We start from the raw sequence: 26,327 nt of genomic DNA, 5'->3' as shown, positions 1-26,327 counted from the left end.
TCCTACTTCAGACATTGACACTGATACATCATCTTATCTTTTTAAGATTGAGTATATTCGTTCTTTGTTAAAAGAAGTGTTAATAACTTTGGATATTGAGGAGTCTGGTCCTTTTGATAATAAATCCAGCAAATGTTTAAATTCTGTTTATAAACCTCCTGTGACTACTCCTGAGGTTTTTCCTGTTCCTGATGCTATTTCTGATGTGATTGCTAAGGAATGGTCTAAGCCTGGTACTTCTCCTTCTTCAAGGTTTAAAAAGTTGTATCCTTTGCCAGTGGCTAAATTAGAGTTTTGGGAAAAAGTCACTAAGTTTGACAGGGCTATTTCTACTCTTGCTAAACGTACTACTATTCCTATGGAAGATAGTACTCCTTTTAAGGATCCTTTAGATAGAAAGATTGAATCTTATCTAAGGAAAGCTTATTTACATTTTGGCTATATGCTCAGACCTGCCATTTCTATGGCTGAGGTTGCGGCTGCATCAACTTTTTGGTTGGATAGCTTAGCACAATGGGAAAAGACTCTGATTTGCATAGCATTGTTAGTTTGCTTCAACATGCTAATCATTTTATTTGTGATGCTATTTTTGATATCATCAAGATTAATATTAAATCTATGTCTTTGGCTATTTTAGCTAGAAGAGCTTTATGGCTCAAATCATGGAATGCTGACATGATATCTAAATCTAGGTTAATATCTCTATCATTCCAGGGTAATAATTTGTTTGGTTCCCAGTTGGATTCTATTATTTCCACTATTACTGGGGGGAAGATTGTCTCTCAGGGGTATTGAATAGGTTTCAGAATAAGACCTCTTGTGTGAAGATTTTTTCTCTCTCACATTCCAACAAATCCTGTGAAAGCTCAAGCTTTTCTGAAGTGTGTTTCAGATCTAGAGCTTTCAGGAGTAATTGTACCAGTTCCAATTCTGGAACAGGGTCTGGGTTTTTATTTAAATCTATTCATTGTCCCGAAGAAGGAAAATTCTTTCAGACCAGTTCTAGATCTGAAGTTTTTGAATCATTTTATAAGGGTCCCTACTTCAAGATGGTGACTATAAGGACTATTTTGCCTTTTGTTCAGCAAGTTCATTACATGTCCTCAATAGACTTACAGGATGTGTATCTTCACATTCCGATTCATTCAGACCACTATCGGTTTCTGAGATTCTCTTTTCTAGACAAGCATTACCAATTTGTTGCTCTTCCATTTGGCCTAGCAACAGCTCCAAAAATCTTTTTGAAGGTTCTCGGCGCCCTATCTGTAATCAGAGAGCAGGGTATTGCGGTGTTTCCTTATCTGGACGATATCTTGGTACTGGCTCAATATTTTCATTTAGCAGAATCTCACACGAATCAACTTGTGTTGTTTCATCAAAGACATGGTTGGAGGATCAATTTACCAAAGAGTTCCTTGATTCCTCAGACAAGGGTCACCTTTTTAGGCTTCCAGATAGATTCAGTATCCATGACTCTGTCTTTAACAGACAAGAGATGAATGAAATTGGTTTCTGCCTGTCAAAACCTTCATTCTCGATCATTCCCTTCAGTGGCTATGTGCATGGAAGTTTTAGGTCTCATGACTGCAGCATCGGACGCGATCCTCTTTGCTCGTTTTCATATGAGACCTCTGCAGCTTTGCATGCTGAATCGATGGTGCAGGGATTATACTCGGATATCACACTTGATATACTTAAATCCCAACATTCAACTCTCTCTGTCCTGGTGGTTAGACCATCATCGGATTATTCAAGGGACCTCTTTTGTTTGTCCTGCCTGGACTGTGGTTTCAACAGATGCAAGTCTCACAGGTTGGGGAGCTGTCTGGGGGGTCTCTGACAGCACAAGGAGTTTGGAATCCTTAAGAGGCGAGGTTACCAATCAATATGTTAGAACTCTGTGTTATTTCCAGGGCTTTTCAGGCTTGGTCGCTATTAAAGAGAGAATTATTAATTTGTTTTCAGACTGACAATATCACAACTGTGGCATATGTCAATCATCAAGAAGGGACTCGCAGTCCTTTAGCGATGAAAGAAGTATCTCTGATAATTTCTTGGGCGGAATCCAACTCCTGTCTAATTTCTGCGATACATATCACAGGTGTAGACAATTGGGAAGCGGTTTATCTCAGTTGTCAGTCTTTACATCTAGGGGAGTGGTCTCTCCATCCAGATGTATTTTGTCAGATTTTACAGATGTGGGGTCTCCCCAAAATAGATCTGATGGCTTCCCATCTAAAAAAGAAGCTTCCCATGTACCTTTCCAGGTCTAGGGATCCTCAGGTAGAGATGGTGGATGCGCTAGCAGTTCTTTGGTTTTACCAACCTGCTTACATTTTTCTGCCTCTAGTTCTTCTTCCAAGGATGATCTCCAAGATCATATTGAAACAATTGCATGTGTTTCTGATAACACCAGCATGGCCTCACAGGTTTTGGTATGCGGATCTTGTCCGGATGTCCAGTTGCCAACCTTGGCCGCTTCCTTTAAGGCCGGACCTTCTGTCTCCAGGGCCATTTTTTCCATCAGGATCTCAAATCGCTAAATTTGAAGGTATGGAAATTGAACGCTTAGTACTTAGTCATAGAGGTTTCTCTGACTCAGTGATTAATACTATGCTACAGGCTCGTAAGTCTGTTTCAAGGAAGATGAATTATCGGGTTTGGAAAACCTATATTTCATGGTGTTTTTCTCATAATTTCTCTTGGCATTCTTTTAGAATTCCTAGAATTTTACAGTTTCTTCAGGATGGTTTGGATAAAGGTTTGTCTGCAAGTACCTTGAAGGGACAAATCTCTGTTCTTTCTGTTTTATTTCATAGAAAGATTGCTAAACTTCCTGATATTCACTGTTTTGTTCAGGCTTTGGTTCGTAATCACGCCTGTTGTTAAATCAATCTCTTCTCCTTGGAGTCTTTATTTGGTTTTTAAGGCTTTGCAGGCTCCACCTTTTGGGCCTATGCATTCATTGGATATTAAACTACTTTCTTGTAAAGTGTTGTTTCTTTTGGCTATCTCTTCAGCTAGAAGAGTTTCTGAATTGTCTGCTCTCTCTTGTGAGTCTCCTTTTCTGATTTTCCATCAGGATAAGGCTGTTTTGCGGACTTCGTTTAAATTTCTTCCTAAGGTTGTGAATTCTTACAACATCAGTAGGGAAATTGGTGTTCCTTCCTTGTGTCTTAATACCAAGAATACTCTTGAAAGGTCTTTACATTCTATGGATGTTGTAAGAGGTTTGAAATATTATGTTGAAGCTACTAAAGATTCCAGGAAGACTTCTAGTCTATTTGTTGTTTTTTCTGGTCCTAGGAAAGGTCAGAAAGCATCTGCCATTTCTTTGGCATCTTGGTTAAAGCTTTTGATTCACAAGGCTTATTTGGAGGCAGGGCAGTCTCTACTTCAGAGAATTACAGCTCATTCTACTAGATCAACCGCGACTTCTTGGGCTTTTAAGAATGAAGTTTCGGTTGATTAGATTTGAAAAGCAGCAACTTGGTCTTCTTTTCATACATTTACTAAATTTTACCATTTTGATGTATTTGCTTCTTCTGAAGCAGTCTTTGGTAGAAAAGTTCTTCACGCAGCTGTCTGTTTGATTCTTCTGCTTATGATTTAAGTTTTTTTCTTGAAATTTATGTGAAATTTATAAGAAAGACTTATTTTTTTTGTTGATTTAATTTTTTCAGTGGAAATAGCTGGGGTATTTTATCCCTCCCTTTCTAGTGACTCTCCTGTGGTCTCCCACATCTTGGGTATTTCTATCCCATACGTCACTAGCTCATGGACTCTTGCCAATTACATGAAAGAAAACATAATTTATGTAAGAACTTACGTGATAAATTCATTTCTTTTATATTGGCAAGAGTCCATGCGGCCCACCCTTTTTATGGTGGTTATGGTTTTTGTATAAAAACCACAATTATATTTCCAGTTTCTCTTTTTGTATGCTTTTTACTCCTTATTTTTTCACCCCACTACTTGGCTACTCGTTAAACTGAATTGTGGGTGTGGTGAGTTGTGTATTTATAGGCATTTTGAGGTTTGGGAAACTTTGCCCCTCCTGGTAGGATTGTATATCCCATACATCACTAGCTCATGGACTCTTGCCAATATGAAAGAAATTAATTTATCAGGTAAGTTCTTACATAAATTATGTTTTTTTTCCTAGTCAGTAGTAATAAAGAAAGCTAACCTTACTTTTAAAGGGACACTGAACCCATTTTTTTTCTTTTGTGATTTAGATAGAGCATGCAATTTTAAGCAACTTTCTAATTTAATCCTATTATCAATTCTTTTCGTTCTCTTGCTATCTTTATTTGAAAAAGGCATCTAAGCTATTTTTTGTTCAGAACACTGGACATCACATGTTTATTGGTGGATGAATTTATCCACCAATCAGCAAGAACAACCCAGGTTGTTCACCAAAAATGGAACGGCATCTAAACTTACATTCTTGCATTTTGAAATAAAGATACCAAGAGAATGAAGAAAATTTGATAATAGGAGTAAATTAGAAAGTTGTTTAAAATTGCATGCTTATCTGAATCACAAAGGAAAAAAAATTGGGTTCAGTGTCCCTTTAACAGGACTGCCAACCTTACTTTTAACAGGAAAGCTAACTTTACTTTTAACAGGAAAATTAACCTTACTTTTAACTTGAAAAATAACATTACTTGTATCAGGAAAACTAACCTTACTTTTAACAGGAAAGCTAACCTTACTTTTATCAGGAAAACTAACCTTACTTTTATCAGGAAAGCTAACCTTACTTTTAACAGGACTGCTAACCTTACTTTTAACAGGAAAAAGAACCTTACTTTTAACAGGACTGCTAACTTTACTTTTAACAGGACAGCTAACCTTACTTCTAACAGAAAATCTAACCTTTAGTGATGTCGCGAACAGTTCGCCGGCGAATAGTTCCCGGCGAACATAGCTTGTTCGCGTTCGCCGCGGCGGGCGAACATATGCAATGTTCGATCCGCCCCCTATTCGTCATCATTGAGTAAACTTTGACCCTGTACCTCACAGTCAGCAGATACATTCCAGCCAATCAGCAGCAGACCCTCCCTCCTCCTGGACAGCATCCATTTTAGATTCATTCTGAAGCTGCATTGTTAGTGAGAGGAGGGACAGTGTAGCTGCTGCTGATTTAATAGGGAAATCGATAGCTAGGCTAGTGTATTCAGTGTCCACTACAGTCCTGAAGGACTCATCTGAAAAAAAGCCCTTTTTAGGGCTAGAACATCAGTCTGCTTTTTTTTTTTTTCCTGTGTAATCTAATTGCAGTTGCCTGCCTGCCAGCGTGTGTGTCAGGCTCACGGCGTATACTGTGCCCACTTGCCCAGTGCCACCACCCATATCTGGTGTAACAGTAGTGTACATTTAAAAAAACAACACTTTTTTGACTGTGAAATAATAGCAGACAGCTGCCAGTACCCAAGATGGCCGCCAATAAGGCAGATGGGGAGGGTTAGAGAGCTGTTTTGGGGGGGATCAGGGAGGTTGGGAGCTAAGGGGGGATGCTACACCACAGCATATGTAAATATGCTAAAAAAAAAATTAAAAACCTTTTATTTTAGTACTGGCAGACTTTCTGCCAGTACTTAAGATGGCGGGGACAATTGTGTGGTGGGGGAGGGAAGGGAGCTGTTTGGGAGGGATCAGGGGGTCTGATGTGTCAGGTGGGAGGCTGATCTCTACACTAAAGCTAAAATTAACCCTGCAAGCTCCCTACAAACTACCTAATTAACCCTTCATTGCTAGCCATAATATACGTGTGATGCGCAGCAGCATTTAGCGGCCTTCTAATTACCAGAAAGCAACGCCAAAGTCATATATGTCTGCTATTTCTGAAAAAAGGGGATCCCAGAGAAGCATTTACAACCATTTGTGCCATAATTGCACAAGCTGTTTGTAAATAATTTCAGTGAGAAACCTAAAGTTTGTGAAAAAGTGAACAATTTTTTTTATTTTTTTATTTGATCGCATTTGGCGGTGAAATGGTGGCATTAAATATACCAAAATGGGCCTAGATCAATACTTTGGTTTGTCTACTACACTACACTTAAGCTAAAATTAACTCTACAATCTCCCTACATGCTCCCTAATTAACCCCTTCACTGCTGGGCATAAAACACGTGTGGTGCACAGTGGAATTTAGCAGCCTTCTAATTACCAAAAAGCAATGCCAAAGCCATATAAGTCTGCTATTTCTGAACAAAGGGGATCCCAGAGAAGCATTTACAACCATTTATGCCATAATTGCATAGGTTGTTTGTAAATAATTTCTGTGAGAAACATAAAGTTTGTGAAAAAGTGAACATTTTTTTTTATTTGATCGCATTTGGCGGTGAAATGTTGGCATGAAATATACCAAAATGGGCCTAGATCAATACTTTGGGATGTCTTCTAAAAAAAAATATATACATGTCAAGGGATATTCAGGTATTCCTGACAGATATCAGGGTTCCAATGTAACTAGCGCTCATTTTGAAAAAAAGTGGTTTTGAAATAGCAAAGTGCTTCTTGTATTTATTTCCCTATAACTTGCAAAAAAAGCAAAGAACATGTTAACATTGGGTATTTCTAAACTCAGGACACAATTTAGAAACTATTTAGCATGGTTGTTTCTTGGTGGTTGTAGATGTGTAACAGATTTTGGGGGTCAAATTTAGAAAAAGTGTGTTTTTTTCCATTTTTTCCTCATATTTTATAATGTTAGGTGATTTATGCCCTTTATGGATTAAAACCAGACTCTGCATCAACTATGTAATTTTCCATGGGAGTTTTGCCATGGATCCCCCTCCGGCATGCCACAGTCCAGGTGTTAGTCCCCTTGAAACAACTTTTCCATCACTATTGTGGCCAGAAAGAGTCCCTGTGGGTTTTAAAATTCGCCTGCCTATTGAAGTCTATGGAGGTTCGCCCATTCGCAAACTTTTGCGGAAGTTCGCGTTCACCGTTCGCGAACCCAAATTTTTATGTTCGCGACATCACTACTAACCTTACTTTTATCAGGAAAGCTAACCTTACTTTTATCAGGAAAGCTAACCTTACTTTTAAAAGGACAGCTAACCTTACTTTTAACAGGACAGCTAACCTTACTTTTATCAGGAAAGCTAACCTTACAGTACTTTTATCAGGAAAACTAACCTTACTTTTATCAGGAAAGCTTACCTTACTTTTATCAAGAAAACTAACCTTACTTTTAACAGGAAAGCTAACCTTACTTTTAACAGGACAGCTATCCTTACTTTTAACAGGAAAACTAACTTTTTAACAGGACAGCTAACCTTACTTTTATTAGGAAAGCTAACCTCACTTTATCAGGAAAGCTAACCTTACTTTTAACAGAAGAGCTAACCTTACTTTTAACAGGAAAACTAAATTTACTTTTAACAGGACAGCTAACCTTACGTTTAACAGGAAAACTAATCTTACTTAAAACAGGAAAACTAATGTTACTTTTATCGGGAAAGCTAAGCTTACTTTTTTTTTTTTTGACATAAAATTTTTATTGAGGCGTTGAGTGAAAACAATACAATAGAAAGTATGTCCAGGCACAGAACAAAAACGATATAGAGACTGATACAATTCACATATTGAAAGCAGACAGGAGTTATAACTCTGGTGTGTCAATGTAATATTTGTTGTCTTAGTAACTAGTCCAAAGTAGAGCAGCTGTGAGTATAAAGTGTAAAATTTAAAACTATATTTATGAAATAGATGTGACTGGGACATATAGGAAAGGGGCCTCATTTTTTTTTTATAACAGGAAATAAGTGGTCTCTACCCTCAAGATAGGAGGTATTCTAAGAGCTGAAAATGGTGAGAGGTAGGGAGCTGGCTTTTGTTAGGCCTCCCGTAGGCCTAAATGTATAGGGGGGGTGGGGAATACAGCGGACAAGAGCCGCTCGCAACAAAGGGGAGAGGGGGGGACGGAGCTAGTTAAAGTGTTATGAAGGTACAGGCTACATGGCTAAATAGAATGGAGTGGGATCCCAAAGCTTCTAAGTGCACACCTAGTGGGGTTATTTTTAAACTACGCCTCTAGTAAATGAAAGCTAGGGTATGTGAAAGTAAGGGAAGCGTCACAGAGAGGATACAAGTGGGGTGGGGATAGTTATATTCACAAGATGTAGACTACAGGGCTATTTAAAAATAATATAAGATTGGGTCTCAGGGTTTACGAGTAAACTTCTAGTGGGGTTATCTTCCATCTGCGTCCTTAACATATTAAGGCTAGGGCATGTAAAAATAAGGGTAACCACCCAGAGAGGGTGTAAACGGGGGGGGGGGGTGGAATTATATATAACCGAAAGAGAAAGGACTACTACATGGGCCCCTCTCCTGGGGAGATGTCAACTATAGACGATGCTGGTAAAAGGAGTAGGGATATGACCCGCAGGTAATAGGTGCCGGCGGGAAAGGAAGGAGAGGGGTCAAATAGAGTTAGTAGAGGACTGAAAAAGCAATGTCCTAAAAAAGCTATAAGTAATATATAGCGGTACTTAGGATAAAATGTGGTATACTTTGTCTATTTGAGGAGTAGTGACACTTTATAGTGTTCTAGTGGGGGACACAGGGAGAGGAAGCTAGTGGCATAGCGTTGTAGAGATACCTAATTGTTATATAAGCAATGATCTCTAGGGAGAGTCATACTGATTCCCATCTTTATAGTAAACAGAACATGGCTAGAGGGAGCGATTAGTTCCTAAAGTCGGAAATTATGGGAGAGTAGGGGTTAAGTAGGAATAACCTGCCAGCAGTACGTATTGTATAAAAAGCTGACCTTCAGTGTGCTCAGCTGAAACCCAAGTGGCTAGCTAAAACAACAGTAAGATAGATCTAATAACATTTAATTGCAGAGTTAAGCTTCTTGAGATCTAGAAAGGTGTGTTTCCCCTACAAAAGCAAATCACATGGGGCCACTAAATAGTCATTACATACCAATGGTACCAATAGGATCTGGTTTAGCTATGCAAAACATCAAACAATAGGTTAGCGAGTAGGAGAGAGATAAATATTTTGAACAACATAATACACATTTTAACCTATGCTAGTTTAGTACAGTAAGTAGAAAGATAGGGTTAAGTAGCATTAAATGCCTGCATTGCAATGATGTGTTAAAGGGCTGGGTAACATATGTTAAGGGCAGTAAATAGGCTAATATAGTTGCACCACATATCTAATAAAGTTTGTATATCTTAGCTAGTTTAAGGGCACATGAACATTTGGAGTCAGGAATGTGTGAGTGTTAAACAGATAATCAAGAATTACTGTAAGGGTTTTCAAGGAGTCCAGGAACTCTGATGAACTTATAGGAACTGAATATAAACTAAGTGAGCGACTTAAATTACTTTGAGCATTATATAGCCTAAAACTAGCCAGTTAGGGCTCCCTCAGCGCGTAATGATATGATATAGGTTAGCGCCTGTATATACCTAATAAATGTAGGCCTTAAAGTTAGCTGCTAGGACTGTTATAACATGTAGGGATGTAAAAATGTTCAGTGTACGGTACATTAAAACATAGCCGCTGTAATTCTTAGGACAAATAATAGTGATCAAACTGTAGAACTACAGCAGGTCTCTTATTTGTTAATTAGTAATAAACAAGGGTTTAGCATGTTAAAAATAACCCTGAATTTAGGCAACAATAACAAGTATTCAAACAACTAATAGCAGTTTCAAAATGCTCCTTCTGCTTAGAAGAAACTTTAACTGCTGTGTGATAGTGTCTTTTCAGGAATTAGAACAGATTACTGTAAGAAGGTAGTAAACATAGAGGAGCAGAATAACATTTAAGGACCAATACATAAAGGAACAGGGTAATATTGCTAAATTAGAGCTAATGAAGAGACTGTGTCCATGTAAGTAAGTAGGCACAGCACTTCCCATGAACAAGAGATATCATTAGACTGGGGTGCAAACAGTGCATAGAGAATTAATTGAACAACATAACTGTAAACATTGCTATAGGAACATAGAGCTAAGTTCTTCATAGTATATTTCGTTTAGTTACAGTTTTGGGCTCACTCTGGAATAGAAACCAGTAAAATATTCTCACATAAATTGAATAGGAGCTCTCAGGACTTACAGCCCCTCAGAGTGAGTTCGTATGACCCTATCTTTAGCCTACCCCTACAGGGAATGATAGTCTTTCTCTCCTATTAAGGGCTTCTGAGGTGTCCGGGCAAGTGAGGGACTTTGTGAGAAATAGCGCTGTCAGAGCATATAGGCTGAGGCCAAGAGTGTTGGTATCCAAGATGTGTGGGCCTAATATGGCGGAGTATATGAATGTGGCAGACCTTAGTCTTCCTATATGTCCCCAACAATTCCCTCCGGCGCCCACCTTATTGGGCTTGAGCATGTGAGTGTTCCCTGTGGGCTTAGTCGATAGTCTATTTTCCTCCAACACCACCCCGATCGGCCGCCTCGGGGTAGGAGCAGAGCACAGAGCTGCGCCCGAAGCAGGGAGATCTAGAATAGTTTCCGGTATCTGAAGGAATGTGGGACGGGAGCCAATATTAGTAGGCCTCTCAGCGGGAGTAGATAAGTCACCATTGTCTCCAAATTCTCTATCCTCTTGCGAGCTTGGATGTTGCCAGACGCGGGCTTCAGCAGGGAAAGCAGTGGCTATGACAGGATCATCTCCAGGAGCGCCCGCCAAGTCCTCACTGTCTAAAGACAAACATCGGGTGAGAGAAGCAAATTGCGCGTCCATGCGGTGCTCCAAGGCGGCAAGTGCGGCTCTGATTTGTAAGTCCATTTCTACCTCTCTCAAGGATCGACTCTGCCAATGGGTTCAGGAACTGGGTCACCGGAGTAATAACTAAATTGTCTCCTCTGCTTTAGAGACTATATTCCATTGTAGGCTGTTAGCAGTTAGATGGCGATCAGTATGCGGTCCGGCTCCCAGGGTAATTACCCTGCTCTGTTCTCACAAAAACTGTATAACAGCATCTAAGCAGAGCTCCTATGAAAACTGTGGGACTGAGGTCTAAGTAGTTTACCCTAAAGATAAGTTTTGGGGGATTTAGATGGGTTTTGGTGTGTAGTTTGAGCAGGAGCTCTCAATACCTGCGTCTGCTCGGCTTCAAAGTTGGCTCCACCCCCCAGCTAAGCTTACTTTTAACAGGAAAGCTAACCTTACTTTTAACAGGACAGCTAACCTTACTTTTAACAGGACAGCCAACCGTTCTTTTATCAGGAAAACTAAACTTACTTTTAACAGAACAGCTAACCTTACTTTTATCAGGACAGCTAACCTTACTTTTAACTGGACAGCTAACCTTACTTTTAACTGGACAGCTAACCTTACTTTTAACTGGACAGCTAACCTTACTTTTAACTGGACAGCTAACCTTACTTTTAACTGGACAGCTAACCTTACTTTTAACAGGACAGCTAACCTTACTTTTAACAGAACAGCTAACCTTACTTTTAACTGGACAGCTAACCTTACTTTTAACAGGACAGCTAACCTTACTTTTAACAGGAAAGCTTACCTTACTTTTAACAGGAAAGCTTACCTTACTTTTAACAGGAAAGCTTACCTTACTTTTAACAGGAAAGCTAACCTTACTTTTAACAGGACAGCTAACCTTATTTATAACAGGACAGCTAACCTTATTTATAACAGGACAGCTTACCTTATTTATAACAGGACAGCTAACCTTACTTTTAACAGGAAAGCTTACCTTACTTTTAACTGGAAAGATAACCTTACTTTTAACAGGACAGCTAACCTTATTTATAACAGGAAAGCTAACCTTATTTATAACAGGAAAGCTAACCTTATTTATAACAGGAAAGCTAACCTTATTTATAACAGGACAGCTAACCTTACTTTTCACCCCTTCGCTTTAAAAGGGAATTGAAATTCTCTGAACATGAAAAAAAAAAATCTTATTTTTTTTTAATGCTTTTGGAGAGGGGAGAGACACAGGTGGTTACATAAAGATGTAGTGCATAAAAAATATCTTCTTACTTTACAGTGAGGGAAAGAGGTAGAGGGGGCAAACAGGGATAGAGAGGAAGGAGAAAAAGACAATGGGAGAAAGGAGACAGCACAAGAAGAAAAGAGTGAGAAGAGGAAGAAAACCATAGAAAAGAGGATAGAGTGGTTGAATTACAATTTCTTGCATTTTATAACGTGGAGCATTGCTGTAAGTTATTTTTTCCATGATCAGGATGTTACAACAATGAACATGGAATAAAAAAGATGAAGCTTTATTTAAAAATGTTAAAAGATGGATTTTGAAAAAAAAATGAAATAAAAAAAAACAAGGAAACATTTTGTTACAAAGATTTTATGTGTTTCAGCACAATGCCATATTTGCAGCCATTGTACTAACTAGAAATCTAATTGCAACTGGTCCTACAAAACATTAGAGGGGTCTAAAATTAAAATGCAAACAACTCCCCCATATTGACCAAGTTTGTGTGTTATGTGTGGCCAGAGGGGAGGGTTTTTTTCAATTATATTGTCTGAAATTTGTTTACTGTACCGTAGTAGACACAACACTTGTGTACAAATAGTATAATGAATGAAACAGGTGGGAGAAAAGAGACTGAACAGGTGATATGTGATACAAAACCTGCATTTTCAACATGTTTGCGTCTAACCATCACTGTTGTGTAGACAGTTTGTAGTGGGCGACACATTAACATATGTTTATGTATTTAATAGACATATACGTGATAACTTGTACTGCTAATGAGATAATGAAACAAGAAATAATGAAATGAGATAATGAAAAACGGCTAATGAAATAATGAACCCCAACATCTAGAAATGGCATGTATCAATCCTGTTCTTAAAATATACATTTTTATTTAATACTTGAATTTTGTGATAGAAATCCCATTTAAAAAGATGAATGAACTATGCATTACAGTCTGCAAACATATACACCTAGATTTAGAGTTTTGCGTTAGAAGGGGTGCGTTAGCTACGCGTGTTTTTTTTCCCCCCGCACCTTTTAAATAACGCTGGTATTTAGAGTTCTCTGAAGGGCTGCGTTAGGCTCCAAAAAGGGAGCGTAGAGCATAAATTACCGCCACTTCAACTCTCAATACCAGCGTTGCTTACGGTAGCGGCCAGCTTGAAAAACGTGCTTGTGCACGATTTCCCCATAGGAAACAATGGGGCAGTTTGAGCTGAAAAAAACCTAACACCTGCAAAAAAGCAGCGTTCAGCTCCTAACGCAGCCCCATTGTTTCCTATGGGGAAACAGTTTCTAAGTCTGCACATAACACCCTAACATGTACCCCGAGTCTAAACACCCCTAACCTTACACTTATTAACCCCTAATCTGCCGCCCCCACTATAGCTGACCCCTGTATTTTATTATTAACCCCTAATCTGCCGCTCCGTACACCGCCGCAACCTACATTATCCCTATAAACCCCTAATCTGCTGCCCCCAACGTCGCCGACACCTACATTATATTTATTAACCCCTAATCTGCCCCCCCCCAACGTCGCTGCTACCTTACCTACACTTATTAACCCCTAATCTGCCGACCGGACCTCGCCGCCACTATAATAAATGTATTAACCCCTAAACCGCCTCACTCCCGCCTCGCAAACCCTATAATAAATTTTATTAATCCCTAATCTGCCCTCCCTAGATTTAAGTTCAATCCGATTGGCTGATTGGATCAGCCAATCAGATTGAGCTCACATTCTATTGGCTGATCGGAACAGCCAATAGAATGCGAGCTCAATCTGGTTGGCTGATCCAATCAGCCAATCGGATTGAACTTAATTCTGATTGGCTGATTCAATCAGCCAATCAGATTTTTCCTACCTTAATTCCGATTGGCTGATAGAATCCTATCAGCCAATCAGAATTCGAGTGACGCCATCTTGGATGACATCATTTAAAGGAACCTTCATTCGTCGTTAGTCCGTCGGTGAGGAAGGATCGCTCCGCGTCGGCTGCTTCAAGATGGACCCGCTCCGCTCCGGATGGAAGAGGATAGAAGATGCCGCCTGGATGAAGACTTCAGACCCTCTGGAGGACCTCTTCTTGGCAGATAGGATGAAGACTTCGGACCCTATTCTAGACGGATCGGTGATACCCGGCTGGGTGAATACAAGGTAGGGAGATCTTCAGGGGCTTAGTGTTAGGTTTTTTAAGGGGGGTTTGGGTGGGTTAGATTAGGGGTATGTGGGTGGTGAGTTGTAATGTTGGGGGGGTATTGTATGCTTTTTTTTACAGGCAAAAGAGCTGATTTCTTTGGGGCATGCACCGCAAAAAGCCCTTTTAAGGGCTGGTAATGTAATAGAGCTGTTAACTTTTTATTTTAGAATTGGTTAGGGCATTTTTTTTTTTATTTTGGGGGGCTTTGTTATTTTTTTAGGGGGCTTAGAGTAGGTGTAATTAGTTTAAAATTCTTGTAATATTTTTTGTTTTTTGTAATTTAGTGTTTGTTTGTTTTTTGTAATTTAGTGTTTGTTTTTGTAATTTAGTTTAGTTGATTTAATTGTAGGTAATTGTAGGTAGTTTAGTTAATTAATTTATTGATAGTGTAGTGTTAGATTTAATTGTAACTTAGGTTAGGATTTATTTTACAGGTAATGTTGTAATTATTTTAACTAGGTAGCTATTAAATAGTAAATAACTATTTAATCGCTATTGTACCTAGTTAAAATAAATACAAAGTTTCCTGTAAAATAAATATAAATGCTAAAATAGCTACAATATAATTATTTGTTATATTGTAGCTATATTAGGGTTTATTTTACAGGTAAGTATTTAGCTTTAAATAGGATTAATTTATTTAATAAGAAATAATTTATTTTGTTAGATTTAAATTATATTTAATTTAGGGGGTGTTAGGGTTAGGGTTAGACTTAGCTTTAGGGTTTAATACATTTATTATAGTAGCGGCGAGGTCCGGTCAGCAGATTAGGGGTTAATACTTGAAGTTAGGTGGCGGCGATGTTAGGGAGGGCAGATTAGGGGTTAATAAAATTTATTATAGGGTTTGCGAGGCGGGAGTGAGGCGGTTTAGGGGTTAATACGTTTATTATAGTGGCAGCGAGGTCCGGTCGGCAGATTAGGGGTTAATAAGTGTAGGTAAGGTAGTGGCGACGTTGGGGGGGGCAGATTAGAGGTTAATAAATATTATGTAGGTGGTGCGTGGTCGGCAGATTAGGGGTTAAAAATTTTTATTAGAGTGGCGGCGATGTGGGGGGACCTCGGTTTAGGGGTACATAGGTAGTTTATGGGTGTTAGTGTACTTTAGAGCACAGTAGTTAAGAGTTTTATGAACCGGCGTTAGCCCAGAAAGCTCTTAACTCCTGACTTTATTCTGCGGCTCGAGTTTTGTCGTTAGAGTTCTAACGCTCACTTCAGCCAAGACTCTAAATACCGGCATTAGGAAGATCCCATTGAAAAGATAGGATACGCAATTGGCGTAAGGGGATCTGCGGTATGGAAAAGTTGTGGCTGGAAAGTGAGCGTTAGACCCTTTCCTGACTGACTCTAAATACCAGCGGGCGGTAAAATGCAGCGTTAGGAGCCCTTAACGCTGGTTTTGACAGCTACCGCAGAACTCTAAATCTAGGCGATAGTGATTTAAAAATTTTCTGTCTATCTTGTTTGTTGGCATCTTTTGCATAGTTTTTTTTTTTTAAATGAATTACCAAAATTGCGTTTTAAACAATCGTGTCGCCATCTTCCTACAGTAAAAGGAATAATATTCGGCAAAGACAAATCTCATTCTGTACAGTGAAGTTTGGAACTTTTTAGTGATATTTTAAACCTTGTAATTTCACAATTTCATGATTTCCAGTATGAGAATTGTTAAAATCCTGTTATAGAAAGTGTTCTCATTTGAGGCAACTTTATTCTTTTAGAAAAAAATGTCCTGCACTTTTTCAGAGGAAAATCTCTCCAATAATGAAAAAAATAACGTAAAAAAAAAAACTTTAACAAGTGTTTAAAAAAAACAAAAACGAATTGAGCAAACATATCTCATATTGTCATCATGCCCATATGCAAATACCATTCAGATTGTTTAACACTTATCAGAGTGTTAATTTTACATTTAAACAATAATTTTTCTTAGCGGTGCAACTTATCTTTTACTGGTTCCCATTTATTTCAAAGTCAGCCAATAATAGTAAACTACAGGAGGCGCTCAACAAGAAAGTTATTGTGCTAACTGCCAAGGGACAAGCGTTAAAATGAGAACATTAATGCTTAATGGCTGCCGATCATTCAATATGAATTAAATTATCAGCAACAATGTAAGCTCGGCCTATATATTGAAAAGGGCTGTGGCAAACAGGAAGTTAAAGAATATGACAGATTATTTACCTGATAGTATTTGTATTACAATGGCTGCAAGAATATCAGAAAATAAAGAAATATAACTTCATACAGGGTACAGCAATGAGTTTCTCACCTCTTAGGTGTTGTGCTAGTAAGACCAAGCTGTCGATCACCCACCAATTTATATCAGTAATAGTCACATAGTCCACAGCACTATAGAATTCATAAAATCCAAATCCTTTATTTAAGCATTTTAAAACAGTCATGCAATGTTTCAGGCTCACAGATATGATTAACCCATTCCCGCCTGTAAACAAATATGTAAAAATTAAATCACGCGATCGTTCATGTGATCGCATCATTTTAATGATAGGATTGGGTCAGGGGGGGAATGGCTATGATGCTAGGCAAGCCCTCCAGCCCACAATCCCATTTATAAAGCTGCATAGGCTTCAGGATGGTGTGAAATCGCCTAACGGCGGGTAAGGATTAAGAAAATAAAGAAACCCACTTTTTCCCATCAACGCATTCAGCCTGTCAAGCTGATGTATGCAAAGTGTAATGATATGACAGTTACACAAACATTCAATACAGATTAAACAACCATAGCATATAATACATTGCTTAATGTACCATAACTGCAAATTACTATTCGGATATTCAGACTGCCCCTTTAACATAAAAGCATGGGCTATTTTTGTATGTATGACAACAGCACACGCTTTCTTTCAGTCACATTAAATATAATTCTGAAGCCTGCTGTATATTTCCAGCAATCAGGATTTTAAATCTACAGAAATATCAAGCATATGTAGAAGATGACACATTAAACATCACCTTCTGGGGTGGGTGGAATAAAAAAAAACATTTTTCTATGTAATCTGTCCAAAATATCATCTCTTACTTTCCCATCCTTTAAGCTTATAAATCATGTATAACGACCTTAGTATATTCTTATATGGCAGGTGAAAGATGCTTATGTTGCTGACAAGCTATGCAAATATTTATCAGTTGCAAATTCACTGCAACACTTTCATCTCAGCAAAATGTTAGTGTAGGTTGTGTAAAATCATTAAGTGTTTTATCAACATAGTACTATTGAATCAGCACTATTTAAAGGCTGAGAAAAAAAAACAGTATTTGCAAACAAATATTTAAGTACTTAACAATTAAAAGTAATATTGCAAGTAGATTACAATACAAGCTATTACCGCTTAAAAGGACAGTCTACAATATAATTTTTATTGTTTTAAAAGATAGATAATCCCTTAATTACCCATTCCCCAGTTTTGCATAACCAACACAGTTATATTAATATACTTTTAACCTTTGTGATTACCTGGTATCTAAGCATTTTCTAACAGCCCCCTGGTCACATGACTTTTCATTTATTATCTATTGACTTGCATTTAGTTATGTGTTTTGCTAACTCTTAAATAACTCCTCGTGCATGAACACAATGTTATCTATATGGCCCACATGAACTAGCAGTCTCCTGTTGTGAAAAGCAAGTACAAAAGCATGTGATAAGAGGCTGTCTTTAGTGGCTTAGAAACAGGCAGACATTTAGATGTTAAAATGTTATAATGTCTATTAATACTAGTCCTAAAGCCTGTGTACACAGGCCATTTTTTGCAATACAGCGGTTCCACCCCTTGCTCTCTCTCTATCCCCCCTCTATTTTGCTCTCTCTTTCTCCCCCTCTCTCCTGCTCTCTCCCTCCCCCCTCTCTCTATTTTGATCTCTCTCTCCCCCCTCTTTCTATTTTGCTCTCTCTCCCCTCTTTTGATCTCTCTCTCCCCCTTCTATTTTGCTCTCTCTCGCCCCTCTCTTTTGCTCTCTCTATCCCCTCTCTTTTGCTCTCTCTCTCCCCCTCTCTTTTGCTCTCTCTCCCCCCTCTTTTGTTCTCTCTATCCCCCCTCTCTTGCTTTCTCTATTCCCCCCCTCTCTTTTGCTGTCTCTCTCCCCCTCTCTTTTGCTGTCTCTCTCCCCTCTCTTTTGCTCTCTCTCCCCTCTCTTTTGCTCTCACTCTTTCCCCCCTCTCTTTTGCGCTCTCTCCCCCTCTCTTTTGTGCTTTCCCCCTCTCTTTTGCTCTCTCCCCCCTCTCTTTTGCTCTCTCTCTCTCCCCTCTCTTTTCCCCCTCTCTTTTGTGCTATCCCCCCTCTCTTTTGCTCTCTCTCCCCTCTTTTTTGCTCTCTCTCCCCCTTTCTCATCCCTCTCTTTTACTGTCTATCCCCCTTCTTTTGCTCTCTTTATCCCCTCACTCTTTTGCTCTCTCTATCCCCCCACTCTTTTGCTCTCTCTATCCCCCCACTCGTTTGCTTTCTCTATCCCTGCTCTTTTGCTCTCTCTATCCCTCCACTCTTTTGCTCTCTCTATGCCCCCCTCTTTTGCTCTCCCTCTCTATTCCCCCCTCTTTTGAGCTCTCTCTTTCACGGCCACCCGGCCCCGCCCACATCACACCCGGCACCGCCCACACCCGGCCCTGCCAGCATCACGCCCAGTCCCATCCCGCCACACCTGCATCACGTCCGGCCCCGCCCCCTGTCACACCTGGTCAACTCCAGATGCCAGGAGGTTAGTCTGTTAAAGGACAGGTGTGTTTGTCCTCACACAGTCTCTACTGTGCATGACAGCTTCGGACAAACACACTTGGCCTTTTATATTATAGGATATCAATGTTGGTTGTGCAAAGCGGGGGAATGGCTAGTAAAGGCATTATCTCTCTTTTTAAACAATAACAATTTTTGTATAGAATTTCCCTTTAAGGTTTCTAGCACTGGAAGTAATTATATTTTTGTGTCTGCTTTCAAACATATCAGGTGATAAAAGATCTTTGGAATTTTAGACTAATTGTTGTCTTTGTCAAATTATTAATAAAATGTAACAAATTGTAAATTATTTGTGATTATATGGACCAGGTGAGGTTATCATTAGCCATTATGAAAATTAAACCTATGACCAAACAGGGATTCTATGAATCTTAGCCTATAATTGTACCTTGCAGAATTAGGAGAAACTACTCCAAAAGATCTATGAATGTTAACGAGCATGACTACAAGAAGCCAATCAATAATTTTCTCAATGTTGTTCTGCATATCTATGCCAAACCTACCATACTTAAAGGAACATAAAACAGTATTAACTAACATAAATTTTTAAATATATAATGCAGCCAAAGCTTACCTGCAAAACAGTTTCTGTTTTAACCCCCATTAACCCCTTTAATTCAAGCATAGTTGTGTTTGCAGAAAGCACCCTCCTGGGCATTTCCATATATGGACGGTGCTATCCAGGTCATAGCTTCAGCAGAATGCACTCATGCACATGCTCGGTAGGGGGCACAGTCACATGACACCTGACTAAAGCAATGCACAGTATAATGCTGAAGCTTTCACAAAGCACGTGACATTATCCCCATGGAAACAAACAAGCATCTTGGCAACAAAAAATAGCAGTACCTGCTGTCCCTCCTCAGCCCCCCCACCTTACTTGCGTAAGTAATTATCCTTACGTGCACACTTTGTTACCTGACACTACAGGGTTTAGAGAAGGACACTGATCAGGGAGGTGGAACAGGCTACACATGGCAACACTTAAGTGTACATAATTTTTGGATTTTTTTTTTTTTTTTTAAATAAAGAAGCTTTTTTTACACTTTTTTTTCGTACACTGTTTTACCTCAGTTGACCGTTTTATAATATGCACATAACTCCACAAAATGTTTTATGGCATTTTAATTTCTTGTTTTATATTGCCCCAGAAGACGAGGGTTGAGATCTACCTATATGAACTTGAAATAAATATGTTTTTAAAGGAAAAACACAGAGCCAGGATGTAAAGCCTAATTTAGTGTCACTGCTGGATCAATTTTTTGTTTTTTTGAATTTGGACAATGTAACTGTATATATAAACTACGGTTACTGAATCATACTAATAGTAAATCACGCATTACATTTGCCACCATAAATCAATTGTATATTATAGCATACGAGTTTGTTTTTTATCAGCATTATAGAGCCTTATTTAGAGTTCTGAACTTGGCAGACCTCTTTGCAGCAACATATATACATTATAGCTGAGAAAGAAAGAGAATCTGGGTAATTTTATAGATCTCTTACCTTTGCTTGCACTCTCTACATGTTCAAGCTCGTCTGGGAATTTGAGGACCTCTCGAAACTTTTCTTCACAGATTTCAGCTAGGAAATGCAGCAATGTGGTTTTCTGGTCAGAGGATTTTGTGTCTCGGATCTAAGAGAAAAAAAAAAAAGAATTAAGATCTAATGTGCTTAATTGTTTCCTCAAAAATATAAATATTTAAATATATTAAAAGGGAACATTCCATCTAAAAAAACAACATTAAAGGGACAGTCAACACCAGAATTTTTGTTTTGTTTTTAAAGATAGATAATCCCTTAATTACACATTCCCCAGTTTTGCATAACCAACACAGTTATAATAATACACGTTTTACATCTGTAATTACCTTGTATCTAAGCCCCTGCAGACTGCCCCCTTATTGCAGTTCTTTTGACAGACTTACATTTTAGCCAATCAGTGCTCACTCCTCTGTAAATTCATGTGCCTGAGCTCAATGTTATCTATATGAAACACATGAACTAACACCCTCTAGTGGTGAAAAACTTTCAAAATGCATTTAGATTAGAGGCAGCCTTCAAGGTCTAAGAATTTAGCTTTCAACTAAGAGTACCAAGAGAACAAAGCAAAATTGGTGATAAAAGTACATTGGAACGTTGTTTAAAATTGCATGCCCTATATGAATCATGAAGTTTTTTTTTGGACTTGACTGTCCCTTTAAATATTAATAAATAGGATACAGCAAATCAATATTTACCAGTTTACAATAGCATGATTAAACATTTGTATTTATATATATATATATATATATATATATATATATATTTCACAGAATTGGGATATTATGTAATGAGCTAGTTGCATACCAATTGGCACAAGATGGGGAGGTGAATTAGACACTGAGGATGTTTATTAGTTAAAGGAAATGCACACTATGTAGTTCTGCAACATCAGGCAATGAATTGATGTTTCACTTATATAACAGAAATAGAGAATTGTACAAAAGAGGAAAGCACATTTTATGATATAATGAGGGTTTCTCAATCAGATATAAACACAGACTGTCCAAGAGACATTATTAAACTATCATTAACTTTTAGATCATCACAGTAGCTCATTTTTTTATTGGCCAGAGTAGTGCAATAAGATAACATACTTCCCTTGTTGCTGCTAGTTTGCTGCTAATGACCAAAGTGAGACTGAAGTAGGAGCTGCAGCATCGTTCTGTGCTCAGGCACTAAGCACTTGTGCTGAGCGTGAGGTACATAAGGTTTCTGCTGGCCACTACTGAAAGATAATAGTGTGCTGTACAAACTGTACCACTGTATATTATAAACAATCATTCTGCTAAGTCTGTTTTCTCTCCTTATTACTCTCAACTTCCTCCCTCCCTCTGTACCCCTTCTCTCTCTCCTCTCTCCCTCCCATCCGTCTCTCCATCTTTTGTCTCTGTGTCTCTGGCTTCTCTTTCTTCCCCCTCTGTCTTTCTTCCCTTTATCTATATATTTCCCCTTTCTATCTCTCTCTTTTGCTCCTTCCCTGTCTCTCTCCTCTCTCTCCTCTCTCTCTCCTCCCTCTCTCTCTCCTCTCTCTCTCTCCTCCCTCTCTCCTCCCTCTCTCCTCCCTCCCTCTCTCCTCCCGCCCTCTCTCCTCCCTCTCTCCTCCCTCTCTCTCTCCTCCCCCTCAGGAGATGACTGAAAACGTTTGGTCCAGGGAGGCAAGTATTACCAAGTAGCCCAGGTGTATCAGCTCGGCCTTTTAAAATGCTATATTTGATATTAAAAAAATAATGATATGGGATCCTCGGTTATCATGTGTATCATGTGTGCGAACACAGGTGGCTGCTCACTGCTGCGGTGCATAGTAAATTGGGCACTGGGCAGGCACAGCTCTTTATATAATTGGGGTAGTGTAGAGACAGATAGCATGGTGTGCATATTCTGTATTTACAGTTACACTCAAGCCTTAAACACCCACGAAATAGTATGCATGATTTTGCTCACAGGCTGATAGATAGATGCACAATTAAATAGCAAAGCATTCTGCACTGGCCCTGATTCTATCATCAATATCAGTCCAGGGGCCAATTGCCACTCTGACTCAGTCCACCCCTGCCTCCACTTCTCTCTGTCTATCATTCTCTCCTTATTAGCTTAATTTATCATCCATGGACGGACCGGGGCATACATATCCGTCCGTCTGCCCGGCTTCTCCTCTGACGGGCAGCAATGCGCTGCCCACATTTGCCATTGTGCACATATGCTCCTGTGCGCTCGCCTGCACAGCCAATCAGACACAGGTAGCAAATTTCAATCTCCCCGGTTGGAAAAGACCGGGGAGATTGAAATTCTCCATCTATGAAGTGGAGAACAGGGCAGTGATGATGACCGCTGCTTGATAAATCTTGACTAGAGGTTCGCTTGTGCAAACTTAAACAACCAAGGCCCACAGTACCTGAAAGAGCTCCTGACACCCTACATCCCATCCTGTTCACTTAGGTCAGCCAACACATCCCTCCTCTCAGTGCCAAGAATAAGGACAAACTCAGGCTCCAGAGCATTCTGCCACGCTGCCCCTACTTTCTGGAACTCTTTACCGTGCGCAATCAGAGAGGCACCGTCCTTACAGACTTTTAAAAAAAAGCTAAAGACCTACCTCTTCCATCAGGCATTCAGTCCGCTTATCTGACCTTCAGAAACTCCTAACTTTTATGTCTTATGTTGGTATATTTGTAAAGTGCTTTGAGTCTCACAGGGAGAAAAGCGCTATATAAATCGCAAATTATTATTATTATTATAACTTGCAGTCAAAGGGGAGAGAAGGGCTTGACAAATAAATAAATCTCCCAGTCTCTTTCCTTTTCTTACTCATCCCTATCTTGCTCTATTTTTCCCTCCTTATCTACCTCTCTACCTCCACTCCCTATCTAATTTTCTCTATTTCCTCTTCACTTTCTCTAACTTCCCTCACTATGTCCGTCTCTCTACCTTCCCTCCCTATTTCTTTCCTTCTCTACTTCTCCCATCTCTCTCTCTCTCTCTCTCTCTCTCTCTCTCAATCTATCTCTCATTTTACTCCCTCGTCACTCTTTTTTTATTCCCTTCACACCAGAATACATGTTGTATTTTGTAAAATTTTCTTTGCCAGAGTTATATATTGAATGATTTCTTTTACATATTTATTGAGAATACACTGCAAGAGGCCTTACTGACCTAATAGCTTTTAAATATTGACACACAGCTCAAATGTGTAAAGAAGCCATCACTGCTCCAAATCCATATTGATATGTGTGTATGTCTCTCTACGGAGTTTGGATAGGGTTATGAGTGTTTGTTGGAATATTGATTTTGTTAATTATTATAAGGTGCTTGTTATTCATTTTTACACTTTAATTTAATAAGAAGGTGATAAAAGGGTGACTTGCTTCTTAATATCTTATAATATGTCAGGGGGTAATTTCAGTGTCTCATGCAAAACAAATATTACATTTGAAAACTTTCGGGAGTTCCCAACAAAAAGTGTTTTCTGGAGCATATCAAGTCTTTTTGATCAGTAAAAAAAATGGCCCTGTAAATTTGTTAAGTATCGAAAATTTGGACCATAATAAAATAAACATAAAAAAACATGACTAGCAAATATTATGTATAGTTCCATTATTCACCAAAATGAAAATGAAATATATGCTGCTGCTGATAAAGAATGCTGATTGTGGTTGTGTTTACAATGATAAAGGCTCATCTGTTGACAATAAAATGGCGTTAATGATCAACCCCTAGACAGTTACAGAAGATAAAAACTACGCTCAATCCCAATTTTAACAGAAGGCAGCAAAACACATATATTCTTGCACCCAGACCTGTCTGGGGTTAAAGGGACACTCAAGTCACAATCAAACTTTAATGATTCAGATAGTGCAGCAATTTTAAACAACTTTCCAATTTACTGCCATTAACAAAATATGCACAGTCTTTTTATATTTATACTTTTTGAGTCACCAGCTCCTACTGAGCATGTGCAAGAATTCACAGAATATACATATATGCATTTGTGATTGGTTGATAGTGGTCACATGATGCAGTGGGAGTGGAAATGGACATAACTGCAATTTTTTTTAAAATAATCCACTACTCATTTGAAGTTCAGACTAAATGCTATTGCATTGTCTTTTTATTGTGCATTTGTTGATTATGCAAATCTACTGTATTGACTGGTCCTTTAACTTCCTGTGCCTCTGGGGATAGTAGAGTTTCCTGTGAGTGCCAGAGAGCACCCAGGGCTGAGCATGTTGCAGGGTCATGGGATGTGTACCCAGTCCAGTCTGAGAGTACAGTCCCCTTCCGTGTTTTGTATATGTCTAGGGAGATTACATAAACCTGTGCACCCTTCACTTGTTCCCAGTTTGTTTGATTGAGAGCTTGCATTGTGTGGCTGTGTTAGGGTCCCAGGTTTTGGAAGGGATCTTGACGTGGTACCTGAGCTTGTCCCATTTGGCCAAATGCGGTAACTAACCCTTCAATTTTTGCTTTTAATCTTAGCTGAGAGCTTGCAAGTGAGTGCTGGACTTTCTCTGTGTGTTATATTAATTTGTTTTGTAAGTTTCCCTATGGTTCTTGCACCCAGGTTCCTGTGAGCGAGCACCCAGGGCTGAGCATGTTGCAGGGCCATGGGATGTGCACCCAGTCCAGTCTGAGAGTGCAGTCCCATTATATATATATATATATATATATATATATATATATATATATATATATATATATATATATATATATTCATATTCCTCAAAGCAAATGCACTCGCAGGACTTTTTGGTATGAAAAAGACAGTAGGGGGAGGTGGAAGAACCATATTTTGGCCAAAATAGGGATTGTTCTTACCTTTAAAGAGATGTGAAGACTCAAAATGTTATTTTGGGATTCAGAAAGAGCATTCAATTTAAATTTTTTTCCAATTGACTATTATTAAATGTGCTCCATTCCCCTGGTATTCTTTCTTGAAGAGATACCTAGGTAGGTGTCTGGAGCTCTTCATGACAGGCATAGTGCTGCCATCTAGTGCTCTTGCAAATATTCTTACAAAACTGCTGCCTTAAAGTGCTCCAGACACATGCACGCTCCGGAGCTTACATCCCTGCGTATGCTGTCGGCATTTATCGATGTGCGGCGGACATGATACGCTACTTCGTATCATGTCTGCTTGCACATTGATAAATATGCCCCATAGTCTTTGTTAGATAGGCCAAAGAAATTAAATTACCTAAATTTCTAACAACAACAATTATGAGGGTGTTAGCAACCTTGAAAAGAAGGAATTTAAGAGTGTTTTAGCTATAGGAGTTCAAGCTACAATACCTATAATTTGTCTGTAAACAACCCAGCCAAATTATATAGTGTTTTTTTTTCATGTTAATTTTTGTAGAATGTGCTGTTATTTAGGTTGAAGTATTTTTTTATAGCAGAAACACAAATATTTTAGGAAAAATAAATGCGGTACATATGAAAAAGAAAATTCTTACATTTAGCAACAAGATTGAAAATACAAACAGCCAGATTACGAGTTTTGCGTTAGGAGCTGTGCGGTGCTAACGAGCAGTTTTTTCTCACCACTAAATTACATACAGCGCTGGTTTTACAGGTTTTTACAAACCCGGCGTTAAAAGGCAATAAGTGAGCGTAGAGCAAAATTTTGCTCCATACCGCACTCCAATACCAGAGCTGCTTAAGTCAGCGGTTAGCTGGTCGTACGTGCTCGTGCACGATTTCCCCATAGACATCAATGGGGAGAGCCAGCTGAGAAAAAGTCTAACACCTGCCAAAAAGCAGCGTAAAACTCAGTAACGCAGCCCCATTGATTCCTATGGGGAAACACATTTTATGTTTACACATTTTATGTTTACACCTAACACCCTAACATGAACCCTGAGTCTAAACACCCCTAATCTT

At 38.9% G+C, this 26,327-nt stretch overlaps 1 protein-coding gene across 1 annotated transcript in view; it reads right to left on the bottom strand.

Moving 5' to 3' along the window:
- Positions 1–26,327, bottom strand: part of DIAPH2 (diaphanous related formin 2) — a 2,325,141-nt gene that overhangs the window by 927,857 nt on the left and 1,370,957 nt on the right. The window contains 1 exon segment of the mRNA XM_053699395.1: positions 20,412–20,541. Coding sequence (XP_053555370.1) covers positions 20,412–20,541 — 130 coding nt within the window.

Source organism: Bombina bombina, chromosome 1 (genome assembly GCF_027579735.1).
Source record: "Bombina bombina isolate aBomBom1 chromosome 1, aBomBom1.pri, whole genome shotgun sequence".
NCBI lineage: Eukaryota > Metazoa > Chordata > Amphibia > Anura > Bombinatoridae > Bombina > Bombina bombina.
This window is presented reverse-complemented; position numbering and strand designations above follow the sequence as displayed.